General features: G+C 39.4%; 1 protein-coding gene across 11 annotated transcripts in view; it reads right to left on the bottom strand.

The window, feature by feature from the left end:
• The window catches only part of LOC105863935 (protein tyrosine phosphatase non-receptor type 20), a 118,750-nt gene that overhangs the window by 37,345 nt on the left and 58,653 nt on the right, over nucleotides 1–22,752 (bottom strand). For 7 of the 11 annotated variants that reach the window (XM_076010245.1, XM_076010244.1, XM_020280521.2 and 4 more), the window contains 6 exons: nucleotides 17,726–17,877; nucleotides 16,474–16,564; nucleotides 15,025–15,068; nucleotides 9,170–9,251; nucleotides 5,223–5,557; nucleotides 477–692 (listed from right to left, as the gene is read on the bottom strand). In XM_076010245.1, coding sequence (XP_075866360.1) covers nucleotides 477–692; nucleotides 5,223–5,557; nucleotides 9,170–9,251; nucleotides 15,025–15,068; nucleotides 16,474–16,564; nucleotides 17,726–17,877 — 920 coding nt within the window. Of the gene's footprint in view, nucleotides 1–476; nucleotides 693–5,222; nucleotides 5,558–9,169; nucleotides 9,252–15,024; nucleotides 15,069–16,473; nucleotides 16,565–17,725; nucleotides 17,878–22,752 lie in introns of those variants that run through there. The other 4 variants (XM_020280531.2, XM_020280530.2, XM_012751519.3 and 1 more) reach the window with 4 other exon arrangements.

The following is a 22,752-nucleotide window of genomic DNA, read 5'->3' as shown; positions in this document are numbered from 1 at the left end:
TCCTCATTTTACATGAAAACGGGGTTTGAGAGAGGTTGAACAATGTATACAAAATCACCAAAATCTAAAGCATGTGGCAAACTGGCAGTCAAACCCACAGATCTCTCATTAACTCTGAAGTATACATCGTCTTCTAACACACACATGTGCATGTTATTTATGTTCATTAAAAACAGGCACACTTCATCAACATCCTCTAGCAAGTTCTAAAAACCATGTGTGGGGTGGAGGGAAGGAAAAGGAGAATGCACTCACATTGACTGTGTATCTACCATGTTCTAAGTCATTTATTTACATTAGGTGCTTTCATCCTCACAGCAACCCCAGTCACCTGCAATGAGCTCAGTGAGAACCAAGTATCCCACGCACATGTGCTTTCAATTTACCAAGTCGCTCTTGAAGGCTGAATATCAGTCTTCCAATATCGTCAGGCTGTTAAAAGTAGTGTGTTTGCCAACATCGACTCCCGCACTTACTGAGTAGTTCTTTTCGATGGCACAGAACACGACATCCACACATATGAACACCCCTGTCCGGCCTACGCCAGCACTGCAGTGAACAACCATGGGTCCTGTAAGGTGGCTCTTCCTCACGTAACGAGCGTATTTTATGAAACCATCTGCTGAGGCAGGAGTGCCATGGTCTGGCCACTTGGTGAACTGCAAGTGTTTCACAAAGTGACTAGTTCCTGTCTGTTAGAGAGACAGAGAGAGAGCTTTATCAGTTTCTTATATTACAAATCTCCTTTCAATGTTTAATATGCCAACAGCAATAATATTGTGGCCATGTGGTACTATATTAACATTATACAGAGCTTTCAAAGAGTGCTCAAACCTCATCTTGATGTTTAAGAATTCTGAAAGTTACCAGGAATAGAAGTTTTTTTCCATTTTACAAAGGAGAACACAGTAACAATAATAAAAATAAGAACACTAATAGGTAACATAAATTATGCACTTACTAGATGTCAGGAAAGCTAAGGGCTTCATGTGCATTGCCTCATTTAATCCTCGCATTGACCACGTGTGGTAGGCACTATTTTACCACCCTTTTGCAAATACAAGAGTAAGGCTGAGGGGATTAAGACGCATACTAGCTCAGGACTCCCACGTTTAGAGCTGCCACTGAAATGCAGGCCTCCTGCATCCCAACCTACCACTCCTGTGCGCCATGAGGCTGCAGGAAAGCCAAGATTTCAAAACACTTAGAGTAAAAGATGGGCTGACGTTTTAGGAATAAGGCCAAAAGACAACCTGTCTTAACTTAAATATTATATACCAAATTTGATTAGAATAGGTAGGTCCCTGACCAGGGAGGCACCAACCTCTTCTGGCAATGAGGACCGAGCAGTTACTGACCATGAGAGTAGACTGTGGCCCTGGCTGTCGTGCTAGGCCCCCTGGCAGTGTAGTCGTGCGGCTCTACTCAGGGCTGGCAGATGAAGCACTTTGAGCTCACCTGAATCCCACCCAAAGGGATGTCACCCTTTTCTCAGTGCAAAGCCCTCGTCATAGCTCACTTGGGACCTACACCGAAAAACTCAGAATGGGTTCCTCACTCCTCCTCTGCTTCTGCCTCATGCACCTCTATTTTCCTGAGTTTCCTGAATAAAGATGCTAGTGTTCAGAGCCCTATTCTAATCCAAAGTACCTACTGAAATTTGTGATGGTTAATTTTGTGTTAACTTAGCTGGCCCACAGTACCCAGATTTGGTCAAACATTATTCTAGACATTTCTGTGAAGGTATTTTTTTGGATGCAATTAACGTTTAAATAGGCACACTTTGATTAAAACAGATTACCCCCCATAATGTGGCTGGCCTCATCTAACCCACTGAAGGCCTTGACAGAATGAAGACCAACCTGCTGTGAGCAAGAAGGAACTCTGCCAGCAGCTGCTCTGCACTCGAACTGCAATTCCTCCCTCGGTTTCCAGTCCATGCTCCCCCCTGCAGATTTGCCAACCTGCCACAATCACTTCAGCCAGTTCCTGAAAAGCAGTCTCTCCCTCTATTTCCATACGTGCTATTCATTGTGTTTCTCTGGAGAACTCTAATCCTATACTGACTTATCTAATACAATTTTCTACCTAGAATCATAACACTAGAAAACACTCAAGTCACTTAGGTTATTAATGATTTCTGTATTATATGGCATTCTACAGTGGCAGAAATCTGTAAATGGCAGTGGGAAGGAGGGGTTATATTTAAAACATCTTTGAACTTAATATCAAATAGAAACTCAAGTCTGAATCACTGATACATGAAACTAGATGAGGGAAACACTTGAAAATTTTGTGAAGACACTAAGTTGAGGATTGGTATCACTAGATCATGTATTTTAGGGGTTAAATCTCTCCTGTCACCACTGACCATTGAGAATCTGCACAAAGGTGGACCTCATGGATTTCCTTCCCCGGTGACATGAAAACAGTGCACCTGATGCAGCCTCTCCAAAGTAAACCCTGGGTTCTGAAGCTTGCGGGCCTCAGCCCAAATCTTGCCACAGCTCTACACATTGACCTTTCAGAGAGACCATTGCTCCGTGCCTCCCATCTGGCCTATATTCTCCAAGCATACATGTCATTTAGAAGTGACACCTGCACTCGAATGTTTATAGCAGCACAATTCATAATTGCAAGGCTGTGGAAGCAGCCCAAGTGCCCATCAATCCAAGAATGGATTAATAAAATGTGGTATATGTACACCACAGAGTACTATTCAGCTCTAAGAAACAACGGTAATATAGCACATCTTATATTTTCCTGGTTAGAGCTGGAACCCATACTACTAAGTGAAGTATCCCAAGAATGGAAAAACAAGCACCACATATACTCACCAGCAAACTGGTATTAAATGAGTAGCACCTAAGTGGACACATAGGTACTACAGTAATAGGGTATTGGGCAGGGGGGTGGGGGGTGGGTATATACATATATAATGAGTGAGATGTGCACCGTCTGGGGGATGGTCATGCTGGAGACTCAGACTTGTGGGGGGAGGGGGGGAAGGGCATTTATTGAAACCTTAAAATCTGTACCCCCATCATATGCCGAAATAAAAAAAAAAAAGGAAGTGACTCATTTAGTGTCTTCCTTCCCTACCAGACTCTAAATGTTCTAAGAGTTAAGACTTTGTCTGTCTTCTATCCCAGGAAAGTAGAAGCATTCAAGACATCCCTTGCTGCCTACTTCTTTTTGCAATTCATTATCCCTTTTCCTTGTATATAAACCCTTCTTCCTTATGAGTTTCATACCTCTTAGCTTCATCTTCTCATTGCCATAACCAAGTGGCTCAACCTCCTGATCAAGCCTTCACATTCACTGAAGATCCTAGCCTTCTCCCTGCCACATATTCTGGCATCGTCCAGGGCAAATTCAGTGTCTCATCAGCCCTGCAGACACTAACTCCATGACATTTTTATTTCTCTCTTGCAGGGGAGATCACCTCCTTTCTTCTTATTCCCACAATGATGACCACTCCTTGGACTTACCATCATCTAGAATCAAAATTTTCCAGTCCTACAACTCCAGTCATGAATTTAGGACCAGAAGCTCTTGCTGACACCCCATTTGTGCTTCACAACAACAACGTGGCCAAATGGAGCTCTCCAGTCCTTTCCATCCTCAATTTACCTCTAGCTGACTGGCCCCCTGATTCCATTCATATCCCTAAATGATTTTGACTTCATGGCTGATTATCTGAATGTATTCTCTTCACCAAACTCTCAACTCCTTTGATCTTTTGCATCTTGCCACATGTACTAGACAACATCTCACTCTGGGTCAGTCCCATACCTGTGTTCAGTGAGCCTATAAATTATGCTACTGCAAAGCAAATAATCACATAGTTGCACATTTTGTTGCCATTGCAAAGTTATATGTCCAACCTCAGCATCACTCAGTTACTCTTTTCTTGGTTATTGTCTGTGTACCAATCAACCTCTTTGGTGATGACTCCAAGCCTCACCACTGTCTTCAAGCTTCCTGTTCAACTCCTACTCTTTTCACTCACTTGAACACATATATCACTTACCTGCTAATGCAATCCATTAGAGTAATATAACTCATTACTTTCTCCTATAAACCATTCCTTTCCTATTTTCCAAATCTACTTGAGCAAAGAAATCCATGAATTATTCTAGACCAATGCTTCCCAACAGAATTTCCTATGGTGATACAAATGTTCTAAATCTGTATGTTCAATATGGTAGCCACTCATAACATGTGACTAATAGCACTAGAAATGCTGCTACTATAAGTAAGGAACTGAATTTGTTATTTTATATAAATTTAAATAACTCAAATTTAAACGTAAATAGCCATATGTGGTTACCATCTTGAATAGCATAATTTCAAACCCCTCCTATTACCTATAAGTCACAAGTCGTAAGTCATGTATGTCTACCAGTTAGTTTTATCTGCAAAACATTATCTGTGCTCTCCATGCCAATGCCAAATGTCCTAGCTGATCATGCCACTCTTACTAAATTCTTCAATGTCTCCCAATTACCTTCATAATAAAGTTTATGCTTACTAGCTGAAATCTAAGACATTTCATGTTCCAGCTTACCCTTGCTTACTTTCTATAGCCTCATCTCTCATTATTCCCTGTAATTGAACTTTTTCATTCCAGAAATACTTAACTATTTATATTTCTCTATAGATACTCCATCCTATTTAATATTTGATTACCTACTTCCTCCTTCCATCTTTCTCATTTGGGTCATTCTCAAACCAGATGTTACCTCCTGCAGTAAACCTTTCCCCAAACCTCAAGCTAAGCTAAGTACTTCCCTTATAAGCCCTCAAAGTATCCCTTATAATCTCAAAGTATCCCTTATAATCTCAAATTGCCACTGACCACAGTAATTGAGGTATCAGTGAGTGCACCAGGCACAGCTCAGGGATAGGCACACCTTAAGTACTTAAAACATCTCTACATTCGGCAAAAACAGTTGAATTACATCCTAGAATCAGACAACTTCTAATACTCACTCTTCCCACCCCAATTCTCCTTTCTAATTTTTTCTTCTCTCCAGTCAGGGTCTGGTTAAGCAAAAGCAGAAATAGTGGTGGCTTAGTTTCTGGTCCCAGGGAAAAGTAAAAATTTACCTAAAAAAGTATTCTCAGTCTTGTTTTTCATCCTACTCTTAACTTTTAGTCCTAACACATCTGCTTGTGTAGTGAAACATACATCTAATACTGATTTTTCAAAGACTTACAGACTTCTCCACAATCTGAAACATTCGAACGGTGAAATACTGAAGTATCTGGTAGTTCTCCAGGAAGATACGGAGGCATTTCAATTCCAAAGGCTTCTTCAGAGAAGTAGGCCAGTAATGGTAGCATTTCATAATTCCACTTTCTATCTCTCTGGTTATCATGGCAATGATATTAGAATTATTTTCCAAAACCATTTGCCAAAAGTCATCTACGGTGCCTGGCAGTGGTCCTTGGGAAGCAATATAAAAATACTCTTCTTCATAATTGACTATTCTAATATAGCTAGCATTGATGTAGTCCTTGCCTTTTCCAAGAGGAACGCGTGTTGAATCATCTATTACAGAAAAAGAAACATTGGCGGATGAAGGAAAGGTGGGAGATGCAACACACCCGCACTTCATGAAAGCATTTCATATAGGTGAATCCACATATCTCTTTGACTGACAGAAAAGAGGGCATAGAAGTTTCTTTTCTAAAGGGTTATTTGAGCTCATCAGTTAAAATTCTTCCCTCCCCAAAACCTACTGGCATGACATAAGATATACAGAATTAGGGGAGGTTTTATTTTTTAGCAGTTTTCAATAAATACAGAAGGATACCATTAGCATCCAGGCACTTTGAGAAATTTCTGTTCGTTACGGTGCAGGCAGAATGAGGCCACAGGAAGTATCTACTAGTTTGCAACTGAATACAGCAGAGGAGGAGCCCTCTGAGGGAGTAAGCAGATGGCGTTCCCCTACAAATCTGTGAAATCTGCACACCCAGCACAGCAGGGGGCAGGGCTAAAAAATGGACGGTGATAGTTAGAGATAAATGATAGGATTCATGGAATTCGACCGGAGCCCCACACGAGACAGCCAGTTTGTATGTGCATCCTCAGCTGCGCCTGGTGCCGTGGCTGGCTGACCTGCTGGGACTCAAGTCTAGTTACAGGTCTAGAAGCAATGAGGGGTTGTGGTATGAGGGGTTGAAAATGTTTTGTCTTGCAAGGTAGCAGCTTGCTAGGTAGCAAGGTGCAAGCTACCTAGCAAGCTTGCAAGGTAGCAAGCTCATAAACATCTCCTTAGGCAAAGTGGGGTTAATCTCTTCAGGTCAGGGCGGAGTGGCTGCTTCTGTTTGCAAAGGAGACTCAACACAGCCCAGAGGCTCGATAGGCGCAGCTGCACGAGGCTCTCCCTGTAGGTCTCCATTCCCATTTTCACAGTCCCATTCCTTCCCGTCAATGCCCTCACTTTACAAGCAGACAACCTACAAGGCTGGGAATTCAATTTGCAATTTAATCCAGTCATTTTCAGGATGAGACTTTGAGTCTAGTTTTCAGCAATCTCAGCCTTGTGGTTACAGGATATAAGGGTTCCTTTCAGGGCAGAAAGAGAAATTTTTAGGTTATTTATGTGGCACTTGAGCTGGGAAATTGAATCCCTAAGATCATTTCTTTCTCCCTCCATCCAGTAGTATGTTAGGAGTAACCAGCCAATCTCACTATACTCACAAGTTTGACAAAAATGTTCTAAGGTATCAAATACAGTCACCCAGAACCTTATTTCTTGCAAGTATTTGAACAGGAGTATCCAATGGCAGTATTTTGAATATCCCCATTGCCACATCACATCGTAGGTTATCAGTGCGCTCTATTCACTACTAGGAAGTCCTTAAGGTCTTTAAATCTTATCATATAGAGAACCAATTCATGAAACTCATCCTTAAGATTCTATTCCTCTAGAATCACTCTCAATACCAAAATGTGTATTACTCCGGGTTCTCCAGAGAAATAGAATCAACAGGCTGTATATACACAATGAGAGAGATTTATTTTAAGGAATTGGCTCATGTGATTGTGGGGCTGGCAAGTCTCAACTCTGCAGGGCAGGCCAGCAAGCTGAAGACCCAGTGAAAAGCTGATGTTTTGGTCTTGAGTCCAAAGGCAGTCTAGAGGTAGAATTCCTTTTTCCCTGGAAGACTTCAGCATTTTATTATCAATGCCTTCTACTGATTGGATCAGGCCCAGCCACATTATGTAGGCTAATTCGCTTTATTCAAAGTTTACTGATCTAAATGTTAATCATATCTAAAAATATACTTTCACAGCAACATCTATATTAGATTAATATTTGACCAATGGCCTAGGTACTATGGCCTAGCCAAGTTGACACATAAAATTAACCATCACACAAGCTAAAACTTTTAGCAGATAATTTGAAGGAGGAAGGTCTTCCTTGAAACTTAAATTAGTTCCCTAAAAGACCAAGTGAAAGAAGAAATGAAAAATAAAAACTAGAGAGAGAGAAAGAAAGCATGTGCAAAACTACATAGAGGCAGAAGTAAAAAAACAATCAGAGAATATATGAAAGCCTCATAAGGGAGAACCCTACAATTCATAGGCACTCCAGAAAAAAAAGACAAAAGTAGATCAAGGTGGAGCAATTACTAACTGAAGAAACTTTCTTACAGCAAAGGAAGACCAGTTAAAAGGGTCTATGAGTTCTAGGTGAGACTGATAGAAATGAAACACATCTGGTAACATTCCTAAATACAAGGAAAAAATTAAAGATTTTGGAATGAAATAGCATACTTCTAATTAAGAAAAAGAGATTACAACTAGAATTCTCATCTAAAACAGTGGAAGTTAGAAGACAGTAAAGTAACAGAGAAACTGCGAGCAAAAGATTAAAATCCCAGAATCCTAAAATCAACAAAGATATTCATTTATCAGAATAAAAAGGGAGATATAGCAGCAAATATGAATAATTTGAGACCACATATACTACTTATACCATCTCAAACCAAACAACGAATGAATCAGCACGGTGACCTCAAACGAAGGGAAGACAGAAAGAAAACTAAATAACAGCAAAAAACTTATAAAATATCACTTTACATCTATATAAAGAGTGACTAGGAATCTTTTAAATGCTAAAAGTATTTCTTGAAATAAAAAAACAACACATTGCACAAGAATAATCCATTAAGAGTATAAAAAATTAATACAGAGAAGCATTATCACATAGTGGTGGTTAAGTGTGGATTTGAATCCCAGATCTGTCTCCTATTTAACCTTTTTGTGAAACAAAGACACTAACATTACAAACACTATGGGGTGTTGTGAGGATTAAACGTTACTACCTATGATAGACTTAGATCAGTAATACACAGTAGTAATAAACATATAACTATTAGTACTACTACTATTATTAGTATTTTTGGTGGCGGTAGTAATAGAAACAAATATAGAATAACTTCAAAAGTATACACATGCTTGTTAAATTTATGCCTTAAAGAACTGGTATTTTCACAGCTTTCTGTATTATGATGGTAAGATGTACAAAATTTTTAAAAAGTGTAATATGTCTTTTGCACTCAGAAACCTCCTTTTAAACAGTTTATTTAGGTATAATGGTCATACCTGTGCAACTGTGAAACCATCACAACAAAGGTAATGGAGCATCTCTATCACTGCAAAAATGTTCTCATGCCTCTTTGTAATCTATCCTCCTCGCTTCAATCCTGCCCCAGGACAACAGCTGATATACTTTATGTCAATACAAATTAATTCGAATTTTCTAGAATTTTATATAGATGGATACATACAATGTATTAGTTTGTTAGGGCTACCATAACAAAATACCACAGACTAAGTGGCTTAAACAACAGAAATTTATTTTCACAGTTCTGGAGGCTGGAAGTTCAAGATTGTTATGGTTTGAATGTTTGTCTCCTCTAAACCTCATGTTGAAATTTGATCCCCAATGTTAGAGGTGGGGCCCAATGGTAGGTGTTTGGGTCACAAAACAATCCCTCCTTAATAGATTCATATCTTTCCTTGGGAGTGAGTGAGTTCACACTATTTTCATTCCCAGTTGAGCTGGTTGCTAAAAAGAGCCTGGAACCTCCCCTTTCTTTCTCTTGTTCCTCTCTCACCACGTGATTTCTGCACACACTGACTCACCTTTGTCTTGCCATGAGTGAAAACAGCCCCAGTCCCTCACCAGATGCCCAATCTTGAACCTTCCAGCCAGCAAAACTGTGAGCTAAAAAAATAAATACATACATTTCTTTATAAATTGCCTAGTCTTGGGTATTCCTTTATAGCAACACAAAATGGATTACCACAGAAAACTGGTATTGAATGGGGCATTACTGATACAAAGATACCTGAAAATGTATTAAGAGCAGCTATGAAAATGGGTAAGAGGCTGGAGTCTGGAGGGCTCAGAATAAGACACACACACACAAACAAACACACACACACACCCCAAACAAACAAGGGAAACTGAAATTTCTTAGAGTGGTTAAGGGTTGTGACCAAAAATGCTGATAAAAAGATAGATAGTAAAGACCATGCTGACAGGTCTCAGATGGAAATGAGGAATTTATTGGAAACTGGAGCAAAGGTCAGCCCTGTTATACCATAGCAAAGAACTTGGCTGCATTTTGTCCATGTCCTAGGGATTTGTGGAAGGCCAAGCATAAGCAGGGACCCTCAAACTACGGCCCCACAGGCCATATGCGGCCCGCCGGGTGTTTTTGCTGCTGCTGCCTGTCCTGCTTAGCAGCCAACTCGTCCCGGGCCCACAGTACACATGTGTGGAATGTGCGCTGCACTCTCCAATGGCCCTCCAACAGTCTGAGGGACAGTGAACTGGCCCCCTGTTTAAAAAGTTTGAGGACCCCTGTATAAGAGAATTCTTGGAGGAAGAAATGTCTAAGCAGCAAAGCACTCAAGAAGTGGCTTGGCTACTTTTAACAGTTTGTCATCAGTTAACGCAGCAAAGGAATGATCTGAAGGTAGAATTAATAATTAAAAGGAAAGCAGAGCATAAAGTTTGAAAATTCACAGTCTGCTCATGTGGTAAAGAAGAAAAGAGCATTTTCAGGAGATGAGTCCCAGGATGCAGCTGGAGACTTTTGCTAGAGAAATTAGCATGACTAAAAGGGAGCAAGGTGCTAATAGTCAATATGATGGGAAAAAGTCCCTGAAGGCATTTCAGAAATCTTCAAGGGCACCCTCCCATCACAATCCCTGAGGTCTAGGAGAATGGAATGGTTTTGGGAGACAGGCCTAGGGGCACCAATGCCCTGTACATCCCTGTCTTGTGCCACCTCAGGATGCTGTTCCCCACAACCTGGACACTCCAGCAGCTCCAGCTGTGGCTCAAGTGGCCCTAGGTACAGCTTGGGCCACTATTCCTTAAGGCCTAAGAAGTAAGCCTTGGTGGCATCCACATGGTGTTGAGTCTGCAGGCACCCAGAATGCAAAGACATGGAGGCTTGGCAGTTTCTACCTATATTTCAGAGAATTTACTGGAAAGCCTGGGAGCCCAGGTAGAATCCTGCTTCAGGGGCAAAGCCACTGCAGAGAGCCTCTACTAAGGCAATTCCTACTGGAATTCCAGTAGGCATTTCCTACTGGAAATGTTGGGTTGGAGTTACGTCAGAGAGTCACCACCAGGGCAATGCCCATTGGACCCACATGGGCCAGGCTGCCATGGGACTGACCACAAAATGGCAGAGCCATTGGCAGTGTGCCACCTCAGCCTGGAAAAGCTGCAAGCATTCAGTTCTAACCTGTGGCAGCAGTGACATGGGCTGCACCCAGCAAAGCCATGGAGGTGGGGCTGCCCAAGGCTTTGGGAGCCCACCCCTGTACCAGTGTGTCCAGAATGCAGGACATGGAGTCAAAGGAGACTATTCTGGAGCTTTAGGGTTTAATGTCTGCTCTGCTGGCTTTCAGACTTGCATGGGGCCTGCTACCCATTTCTTTTGGTCAGTTTCTCCCTGTTAGAATGGGAATGTTTACCCAAAGCCTCTACTACCATTATACCTTGGGGGTAAATAACTTATTTTTTAATTTTACTGGTTCACAGCTATAAGGAACTTACCTTGAATCTCAGATGAGACTGCAGACTTTTACATTTGGGGGACTTTTAAATTGGGGGGACTATTGAGAAGGGATGATTACATTTTGTTATGTGTGAAGAACATGAGAATTGGGGTTCGAGGGTTAGAATACTATGGCTTGGATGTTTGTCCCTCTCAAACCTCATAATTTGCTCCCACCTCCCCTTCTCTCTGGCCTCCTCTCTCACCATGTGACCTACTCTTAGGGCTCCCCTCACCTTCCACCATGAGTGGAAGCAGCCTAAGGCCCTCACCAGATGCCCAATCTTGAACCTTCTAGCCAGCAGAATTTTGAGATAAACAAACCTTTTTCTTTATAAATTACATAGCCTTGGGTATTCCTTTATAGCAACATAATGCAGAATAAGCCAAAGATCAAGGTAGTGGCAGTCTGGTTTCTGCTGAGGCCTGTCTTCTTGGCTCACAGATGGCTGCCTTCTTGCTATGTCCTCACATGGCCTTTCCCCTGTGCCTTTGAATCCCTGGTGTCTCTTGTATGTGTTAATTTTCTTTTCTCATAAGAACACTGGATCGATTGGATTAGGGTACACCCTAAGGGCCTCATTTTATCTTAATTACCACTTTAAAGGTCTATCTTCAAATAAGGTCATATTCCGTGGTACTGGGGGTTAGAACTTCAACATATGAATTTTGGAACAAACAATTTGGTGCACAACGTACAGTAACTACTCTTTTGACTGGCTTCTTTCACTGAGCATAATCATTTTGATACTCATCCATGTTACTGAATGCATCATTAGTTTGTTGCTTTTCATTGCACAGTCATGTTCCATTGTGTGAACATACCACAATTTGATTATCCACTCTCCCACTAAAGGATAGTCGAGTTGTTTCCAGTTTTTGGCTATTGAAAATAAAGCTGATAGGAACATTCATATACAAGTCTTTACACAGACAAATGCTTTAGCTTCACTTAGGTAAAACATGGAAGTAGAACTGCTGAGTCATAAGGTACATATAAGAAACCATTACATTCTATTCCATTGCAGTGGGTAAGAAGAGGTAACTCATTGTTTTAGTTTGAATTTTCCTAATAATTAATGTGTTAAGCATCTTTTTATGTAGTTATTTGCCATCCATATATCTTCCTTCTATATATACAAGAATTGGCTGCCCAAATATTTTGTTCATTTGTTGTTGGGTAATTCATCGTTTTTTGGGGTTATCGGAATGAATTCTTTATACATTCTAAATACATGTCTCTTATCAGATAAATGTTTTCATGTATTTTTCTTCTAATCTGTTACTTGCCTTTTTGTTTTTATAATTGTATGCTTTGATGAGCAATTGTTTTTAATTTGATTAAATCCAATTTACTTTTCTTTTATAATTTGAGGTTTTTATGTTCTATTTAGGAAAACTTTGCCAAACCCAAGGACATCAAAATTTTCTCTTAGGTTTTCTTCCAGAAATTTTATGATTTTAATTCTAATATTAGGACTATGATCTATTTTGAGTTAATTTCTACATAACATGTGAGGTAAAGGCCAAAGTCCACTTTTTTGGCATATGAATATACAACTGTTCAGACCATTTGTTGAAAGATTGTCCTTTTCTTACTGTTTTGCATCCTTACATTCAGATATTACCATCTTCCCCACACCCCTACAAGACTATAGAGAGTATTCCATGAGATATGTGTAAACATGCTCTGAAAAGTGAAAACTAATAGAAACCTAAGTCACTATTTTTATTAGTTATGAGTAGAACCTCATCCAGAGACAAGTAAGAGAAAAGGCATTAATATCAGGCCAGGAGTCAGAAAACCTGATATATAGTGGCACCACTCCTTTTCTGGCCTTTAAAATGCTTTGTAAGTTGTAAAGTGTTAAAGAAATACAAGTTACTGTCTTTATACTTGAAAATATCTGTGCTACATAATAAAGGCCATTCTTGCTTTGCACAGTAGTACAGGGCCACAAATATGACTGTGCAGACTGAAATCATAAAAACGATCTTAATAATTAACAGGAAAAATTGTGATTGTTTCACAGTCCTTAAAAATTTTTGTGAATGTATTAAAAACTCCCTTATTTCTTGTTATAGAGAGGTGAGAAAGTATCAAGAATAATATTTATTTAGAATATTATAATTTTAACCATTGGAAACATTGAGAATTAAAGCATTTAATTTGTAAAAAATTTGTCCATAGTAGTTTGAACAGCATTTGCTTTTTTTGTATTGTAAGTCATATAACTTACAATACAAAATAGGTATTTTTCCCATGTCTTGGCTAACTTCTAAGCTTGAATCATCTTCCACTATTTTATCCTTTGCACTTACATTGTCATGAAATAGCTCGACAGTTCCTTTATGTGAAGTTTTTTGCCAGCATTACTTCTCCTAGGTCACGTATGTCCTTTTTGTCACAGCCACTTTCCTCATTCATGTCAATAAGTTCCTCTTCAACAAGTGCCTCTTGCAGCTCTAGAATCTCTTGAGTGGTGGTAGTGACAACATGTCCCCAGTTACTATTTCTTCTATAACTCCATTTACATTCAATTCGAATTTCACTCCCAGCATTATCACTTTTATTTCCTTACTGCAGTTTCATCTCTGTCTTTAGATTATCCATTCTTATAAAATGTCATGAGGTTTATCACTTAAAGACAAGGAGGCAAAACAACTACATGTTCTGCTGTGTGCAAAATGAGTAACAGGTGCTGTTAGCTATTGCCAACATATTTTGAAAAAAGTGACATGATTAGTCACTGATTATAATGCATATCTGTTATTTGGATAGTGACTTGTGGACTGAAGATCTAGCAGTGACATTTGTTATTTCATGCAATTACTCAGTTAATATGTGTCTATAACTGAAATGTGAATCCTGTGGTTGTGGACCTGGTGTTATTTAATGAAACACAGTAACTGATATTCATGTATATTGGGACTGTGCAAAGTGAAGACTGCCACTATTTGCACTGTCCAAAGACACGTGAGTTCATCCATTTAGTGTTCTCAGCATTTGAAGAGGAGGGCAAATAAATGATTTCCCTGAATTTCTTGATGTGAGTCTTCAGGAACTTTTTCTATAAATTCCAGAAATCTGTGGTCAAGAAATCAAAGAAGCCTTCTATGACTGTCACTTAAGCAGACTGTTTTTCATGTTAGATTACACTATATTGTGAGGGAGATAAACCAGTGCTCCTTAAAATAGAACCAGGGTGAATTAAAGTTTATTTTATTTTAAGAAAAGCCAAAAAGTTTTACATGATTTCCCTTAGTTTTAGTAATTTAACTTTACTTTTTAGTACTTTTTTTTTTTTGAGACAGAGTCTCACTTTGTTGCCAGGCTAGAGCGAGTGCCGTGGCGTCAGCCTAGCTCACAGCAACCTCAAACTCCTGGGCTCAAGTGATCCTCCTGCTTCAGCCTCCCTAGTAGCTGGGACTACAGGCATGCACCACCATGCACGGCTAATTTTTTCTATGTATATTAGTTGGCCAATTAATTTCTTTTTTATTTATAGTAGAGACGAGGTCTTGCTCAGGCTGGTTTTGAACTCCTGACCTTGAGTAATCCGCCCACCTCGGCCTCCCAGAGTGCTAGGATTACAGGCGTGAGCCACGACGCCAGGCCAGCTTTTTAGTACTTTTTAATCTCCTCATTTTTCATTCTTTTTATACCTAGAATAAAGTATTCAAGTCGGATTAAATGTTATGTGTGCCTTATATCCTAAAATGAACTTCTTACAATCCTGAAAGCCTCATTTTAAAGGTCTATTTGCTTTCAGTCTACTTAAGGGCTAACTGCACATGTAGGAATAGAAATTATATAATTGGGACCTCTCACCTCCCCGAGTAGCACCAAATTGCTGATATTACCTGCCAGCAATAGGTAATAGTGTTTCCTTACCTTAATGTCTAATAGCGGTTCATTACCTTAATTTTAGAAGTATTCTTCAATGTAATTATACATACTCTCCCTGCAGAAGATAGCATAATAAATTATTTTAACCATGCTGGGAAAGTATTCATCATCTTTTATAATCGTAAAGTTATCTTAGATCTTAATGAACCAACTAAACATGAAAGTATTTATCTAATGATGGCAGTCAATGTGTTCTACTCTGATTTTTATGATAACTACCTCAAATCTAGTGGGAGAAACAGGAAAGAAAATAATTAAAATATAGTTTGGTAAGTGGGAGATAGTGGTCACAGATGCTATATGACTACTGGAAAACCACCAAGCCTAGCTTTGGGGAAAATAGGGAAGGCACCGCCAACATAGCTATGAAAGACAGCAGGTATTACCTCAGCAAAAAGGGAGAAGAGATGTTTTGTGCAAGAACCACAAGTTCAAAGCCATGGATGCAAGGAAAAGAGAATGGATTTCAGAAATCAAAAGAAGTCCTATGGTAAACAGAGGAGAACTTTATAAGCCATGCTAAGGAACTTCACCATGACTGCAACAAAGCACCAAGGAAGAGCTTTGAAAGGAGAGCAACACGTTCCGCCTTGCATTTTAGGAAAATCATCTCAGTAGCTGCAGGGAATGAATGAGAAAGGGAGGCAGCAGACAGAAGACCAGCTGAGAAATGAAACGGTCTCAGTCTCATCAGCAGTGAGGATCCAGAGATGGGAGAGGACTCTAGAGGTATTAATCAGAGTAGAAACAAAAGAATTTGCAACCACTTTTTTGATATCACAGGTGACCCAAAGATTTCTGGCCTGAACAGCTAGATGATTATGTTAAATAAGGTGTAAAATATAGGAGGAGTCTCAAGTTGGAGGAAGAGACATGATAAACTTAGTTTGAACAAATTTTGACTTTGAAAGGAATATGAGTCATGGAATGAGATTTCCTGCCAAAGATAACACCGCATTGTTGCGTTTTGTTTCTGATCTGCAGACAACCTGAGATGGACGAATCCTGTGAGTAGCTGGTGGGGAGGGCAGGGAAGCAGTGTGGAGGGCGCTCTGAGGACAAAGGGCAGCCTCTGTTGGAGAGTGGATTCATAGCTTTATTGTCCAGGACAAAGGAGACACATAGCCCCATTGTATTTCTATGTCTAAATAAAATTGCCAGGGAAGGTGGTCAGGGCTTGGGGTATCAAAAGTGGCAGGTGTCTCAGACTATTGGACTTTGTGTTCCGGGTGGCTCATGGCACGAGAACAACGCTGAAGCCCTGCTGCAAGTGACCCTCTGGCAGTGGCTGGAAGAAATGCCAGAAATAGGCGTTACCCACACCGTACCCTAGAATACACCCTAAAATGCTCATCACCATGGTCACAGGCCAAAATGTCTTATGGAGAAAGCCATACAACCCTCTTTTTATCTTTTCCCAAATATAAACAGAAAAATAACCAAAACCATTTTTAGCTTACATGGAAGAATATCTCGGTATCGGTTTTTCTCTCTGTTGCTTGGTTGATTCCCAAAGATGAACTCACCAGGCAGATTCTTAAATTCTAAATCCTTTAAAAGGTAAAAAATATAAGTCATGTATTTATGGTAACCAAAATACAAAAGAACTCTGCCTTTGTTTCGTGCTCATGATCCTTAAACCCCTATATGATGTGACCTGCTACTTAACATGTTGTATGATAAGTTAGAACCCCATGTAAAAAGTACTACATAAAATATCTCAAGTTTGAGATGCCAATCAATGAGTTGTATAATTAAAAACATGTTAAACTCTCTGGAGATACTTTTCCATCTGAATTTCATTATTTTTTCTCTTTCATAAAAAATGGAAATATAGAATATTCACTTTTTAGAACCTACCTATAAATCAATCATTTTATAAACAAAAATAACAACAAAAACAAATAAACAAACAAAAAATTAAACAGCCTCACAATTTACCCCTTACCCTTTGAAAAAAATATAGTAGGACACCAAGGATTCTTCTTTTCAAAAAATGTCTTTACCAAGTATGAATTCACAAACACTTATTGAGCATTCAGTATGTTCCAGATGTTGGAATACAAAGATGAACAGAAAAATGGGCTCATTCTTAAGGAGTTAACAGCATAGTCAGAGGACCTGTAATCACATACCATGTGGCCACTGAATAGAGACACCAGTGTAAATTACAAGCACTAGATTGCACCTGAAGGCACATGAAGAAAAGCTCTAAAAAGGAAGTAGCGCTTGAACTCAAAGAAATTTAGGTATTTATCCATATAATTAACTACCATGTAGTACTTAAAAAGAATGAGATATAGCTATATATGCTGGTAATATATTTGGAAATCATATCTTATGTGTAAACTTTTTTTCAAGAGGGTAGAAGACTGAGTAAAGTACGTGCCAACAATTTTTCTTGAAATTTACGTGACAAGCTTAATAGTGAAAAGGAGCCCAGGAAGTGGAGAGAGACAGGGAGAGAGGGAGAGAGGGAGAGAGGGAGAGAGGGAGAGAAGGGGAGAGAGGGAGAGAGAGAGAGACTCTGACTTTCTATCCATTTATACCCTTTTATGCTATTTAACTTTTCTTTTTACCATGTATACCTATTACTGTAAAAAGCATACATAATATTGAAGGGAAGGAGAAAAGGAAGGGGTAGGGAACTCTCTAGTAATGATACTGAAAAATAAATCATATACAGACTCTTATTAAGACCAAAATATTTACCATAAACTCCTGGATGATATCATATTCTGCTACTTTTTTCTCAAGCATTTTCAAACAATCCTTGATGGCTGATTGCTCATGAAAATTGAATATTAATGGTCGAATCTGAGCCAACTGATTTAGCTCCCCTTCAGTAACAATTTTGTGTATATCTAAGAAAGAGAAAAATTCACATCTGTAAGTTACTTGTATGTATGTGAAAGGAGACTTTATTTTTTGTAACTGTTGTTTTCTCTTAGGTATAGGCACAGGCATTTAAGGATCAATGGAAGTTTATTTTTTCAGAGGTGAAAAGTCTATTATACCTTAAAAGAGACTGCCTTTGCTTTAGAAAAATCATGGCTATGTACACTGAAATTACACAAAACCACTGTTCTTGGAGAAAACTGTTCAGTGCTATCAATGTAACAGATGAAGTAGAATGAGAAGTGTTCTATTTTATAATGTCAATTGGGTATATGTATTGACAATTATGCCAAGGCAAGAAAGTACAAGATTTGGATTAGGAAAAAGGGAGAACTTTTGCCCTCCCTGGGACCAAGTGTTTGGAAGTCCCTGGAGTCTCAGATAAGCAGATATGGGGAGTCCAACTCACACCTTTCTCTAAAACAGACAAACACACACATGTACGCATACACACATCCCAAGGATAGAGAGGATCTATATGATATAATGGCTATAATATGAATACTTATATATATGGGCACTTATAACCAATAATAAGAGAGCACATTCTATTTAATAGCATACATGAAATATTTTTTTTTAAATGATGATCTTTCAGGTCAAGTTGACAGTCTATGTTCCAAATATCTGAAATTTTATATATAACGTCCATTGGCCAAAATGGATAAAATCTAGAAGTCACTTGTAAAAGAATGTTTTAAAATTTTAAATTTTTGACATAAAATGTTGGAGTGAAACCACTTCTAAAATCTCTTTTCAAAGCAAAAAATCAGGTTACAAAAATCAAGTTGATATTAGCAAAAATTATATAAGAAGCAATTAAGCAAAAGAAAGATGGAAGTTTCTGAGAATCTGCACAGCACTGGGCAGTGCATCTCGTATTGGAGCTTCCGTGTTCAGAAGCTCTTTGTAAGGGTAGGGATGAGGGGCTGTTGGTTGGGATAGACATTCACAGAAATCCACAATTTCTCACAGATATCTCTAACCTCAGTATTAGAGGATGTCCAAGTAGCCCAGAAGGGAGGATAAAAATTCTCACAAGAGTAGAAGCCATTTTGATTATCATTTGACCCTTCACAGAAAACCCTTTACAACTTCCCATTGTGTTCTAGCTTTGCTGGAATAAAAGCTGGGAGAGCGCAGAGAGGAAAGAAAAGGCGGAATGACCACAGTGAATATTGGCATTGACTCCCCAGCACTGATTCTACCCTGAGGGTTAGTTAAAGCCATTCATGATCATTCCACAATAAGACCTTTGCCAGTGAATAATTCAGAAGTAGCAGATGATTTGGGTCAAAGGGAAGCAAGGAGAAGTTTCTTCTGGGATTCTGGGAAAGAGAAGCAAGCTTCTCTCACCCCCACCCCTCTGTCCAGACATAAACAAAAAACCATAAGGCCCTAATACCACAGGCTTCCTTCTTATGACCATACAAGGAAGGAGTTGACTATAGCAAATGTGAAAAACATAGAAACTGATTTCCTGATGACATCAGCAGCTGATCACATTGAACCTGGCATCCTTCCTACTTCTGGACTTACATTATAGGGGAAAATATATTTCTTCATCATTAATATGATTTTGAATTTGTTTTCTTTTTCTTGTAGCCTGGTCCAAGAATTTCAATCAAAGTATATAGATCAAGCTTTAGCTATGTAGATAATGGCAATCATTCCAGCCTGTCTACAGAAAGGGATCTGATCTAGCTATTTGGTGCTAGCATCATCATCAGGCAGGCTTAAAAAGCAGATGCTTTCCCCATTATGATGCATGAACAACAATGCAGAATAGTTTGCCAAAGAAAGTGCTGCCTTTGCCAAAATGAGGAAACTGAGGACGTTAGAGATCATTGTTCTAACCACTGGCTCCAGGATGACACCACCTTAGCAACAATGGAGAAGTGAGAAAGCCACCATTCCAACTGTTGACTCTAGTAACACAGCACTTCAGCTATAATGAGACCCAGGAATGCCATGTCTGCTATGGTGTCTATCAGCAAAATGGATGCCTCTCTACGTACTTACATCCTAGCTAAGTGCATATGACTGGTCATGACCACACCAACTACCACCAAGTCTTGGAAATGTCACTTTTAGTTTTCCTGCCTGGCCATATAGGAAGGAATGCTGCGGGGGGGGGGGTGTGACTGATGTGGAGTAAGGGCATCTATAATATCTGCCCAATATTCATCCACACCCTTTGAGCTTTGTGCTCCTTTCCCCCTACCCCTTTAGCACACTTGTAATTGTCCTCAGGCAAAATGCAGCCCTCAAAATGTACTTTATAATGCAAGATAATGAGATTAAAGAAAATAGACTGGGAATCAGGAAGAAATCATTCATGCTCAATTAACAACATTAAAGAGATAGAGCTATACATGTTCATGAACAAAATGGAAATCACACATAACAGACAGAAAAAAATTAGTAATGCAATACAGCATGCAAAAAATTTAAAAGTCCATTATGAAATGCAAGATAACATAGAAAAAGAAAATTGACTGTATCTGCAACATCTGTAGAAAAAATAAGAACATAAATTATTTTAAATAAGAGTTCAGAATTGAGATGAGAATAGAATGAAGTGAAAAATAAGTTTGAAGACCTAAAAAAAGAAAATAAAAATTCAAAAGTACATGATTATAGAACTAATTTATAATTAAATCAAACATTGTAAGAAATAAAACAGTTGAAAATAAACTATCGACATAGAACAAAGGCACGTGTATATAAATTAGTGAAGAGAAGAGAGGTAAAAAACAAAGAAAAGATAATGCATGTGAGGACCTTGTCAGAAACTCAGGAGAAAAACTGGAGACAGGGTGAGGAACTTGAGAAATCCTCCTTCATGATGCATGCTTGGGGAGAGAGGCAGCTTCTGCAGGAAAGGCACAAACCCCACTCAGGATCCTTTCCCCTCTCTCCCTAATGGATGGAAAGCATAAGATACTGAGGGAAAGTACCCAACACTGTCACCTTCACAGCACAGGTGAAGGCTCACTAACGCTGGGGGCAGAGAAGGGAAAAAGCATCCTGGACCCAGTCTGTAAGACACCCCCCTCTACCTGTGGAATGGAACCGCCTGAGACCCAAGGACACCGCAGGCTGCACAGGCTGAGGCTGAACAAGGACCTCAGGGAGTATCACCCCCAACCAGGTTAGCAACAAGGGAATCACAAGTAAGAGCACTCTGCTGCTGGGAAGTAGACAGGGTCATAGTGAGAAGCCTCTTCTGAGGTGCAAGTACAGTGGGAAGGCCTAAAGCAGAGGGGGAACCGACTGATGTGAATCCTCTAGCAAACCACTTCTCATTCTACACTCAAGGTAACACTAGAGGAATCGGAAGCTGGTGGTGCACCGAGAGTAACCACAGCAACATCAAACCCTGAACCCTGCTCAATTGCTGACTATAGTGACTCAGCTCCTCACACTGAAGACCTACTAAGGAAAAAGGCATATCCATTCCTACATACTGTGTTTCCCCGAAAATAAGACCTACCCATAAAATAAGCCCTAGCAGGATTTCTAAGCATTTGCACAATAGAAGCCCTACCCCGAAAATAAGACCTAGTGATGGGCGTGGCTACACAGGGTATCTGCACAACCCATGCATTTTGTCACAGAGCAGTAAAGAAGACGAGCAGCCCTTCTCATCTGCCCCATGAGAGCTCTATTGTTTGACATAAGAGACTGGGGCCAATGGTTCTAAAGGAAATAGAGTTGCAAGAAATTTCAGGATGGAATTTGGGGTTTGGAGAGTTATGATGATGTTCCAGAAGAAGATGACTTAACTATATTTGAATAAATGTAGATTGTTGTACTGTCCTTAAAAAAATAACACATCCCCTGAAAATAAGCCCTAGGATGTCTTCTTGAGGAAAAATAAATATAAGACCCTGTCTTATTTTCGGGGAAACACGGTACCTCAGACTCTAGAGCATAAGATGAAATATACTACACCAGTTCCCCCTCATCCACATGGGGTATATTCCAAGACCCCCAGTGGAAGCCTGGAACTGCAGATAGTATAGAATCTGATTGCTATCAATTGAGACATTTCTATTCATGTATTCCACCCACCAATTTAGTGCTTTTTGCATCTTAACTAAGACTTATGTACAGTATCCATACCTTTTTCAGTTGAGGTGCAACAGCAAAACTAGCATAGATTTCTTTTCTTTCTTCACAATTTCACAGAAGACTTGTTCTTACTGTAGATCTTAGTGACTTTAACATACAATTTTTTTCTTTCCTTTATTAAGTTAAGAACTTTCAGCTTTTCATTTAGAGGAAGCACTTAATGTCTTCTCTTTGGCATATCCAATTTTCCAGCATCACTATTTTTGTGCTTTGGGGCCATTATTAAGTGAAACAATTGCTACTTGAACACAAGCAGTGCAGTACCATGACAGTAGATCTGATAACCAAGACAGCTGCCTATTGACTAACGGGCAGGTAGCACAGGTGGCACGGATATGCTGGGAGAAAAGAGAATTCATATCCTGGGCAGTACGGAGTGGGGTGGTGCCAGAGTTCATCATCCTACTCAGAGGAACATGTAATTTAACACTTATGAATTGCTTACTTCTGGAATTTTCCATTCAATATTTTTCGACTGCCTTGACTGTGGGTAACTGAAACTGCAGAGAGTGAAAACATGAATAAAAGGGGACTACCATATTTTACTTCAGTCTCTAGATTACACAATATCCATCTTTCAACAAAAACATTATATAGCACACAGAGAAGAAAAAGAAAAAAAAAGTCAAGAGATAAAGCAATTAACAGAACCAGAACAAGTTATAACATAAATGTTAAATATATCAGGTGATGAAAATACTGAT

This window comes from Microcebus murinus, chromosome 14 (genome assembly GCF_040939455.1).
Source record: "Microcebus murinus isolate Inina chromosome 14, M.murinus_Inina_mat1.0, whole genome shotgun sequence".
Taxonomy (NCBI): Eukaryota; Metazoa; Chordata; class Mammalia; order Primates; family Cheirogaleidae; genus Microcebus; species Microcebus murinus.
The sequence above is the reverse complement of the archived record's forward strand: the minus strand, read 5'-3'. Positions and strand labels throughout refer to the sequence as shown.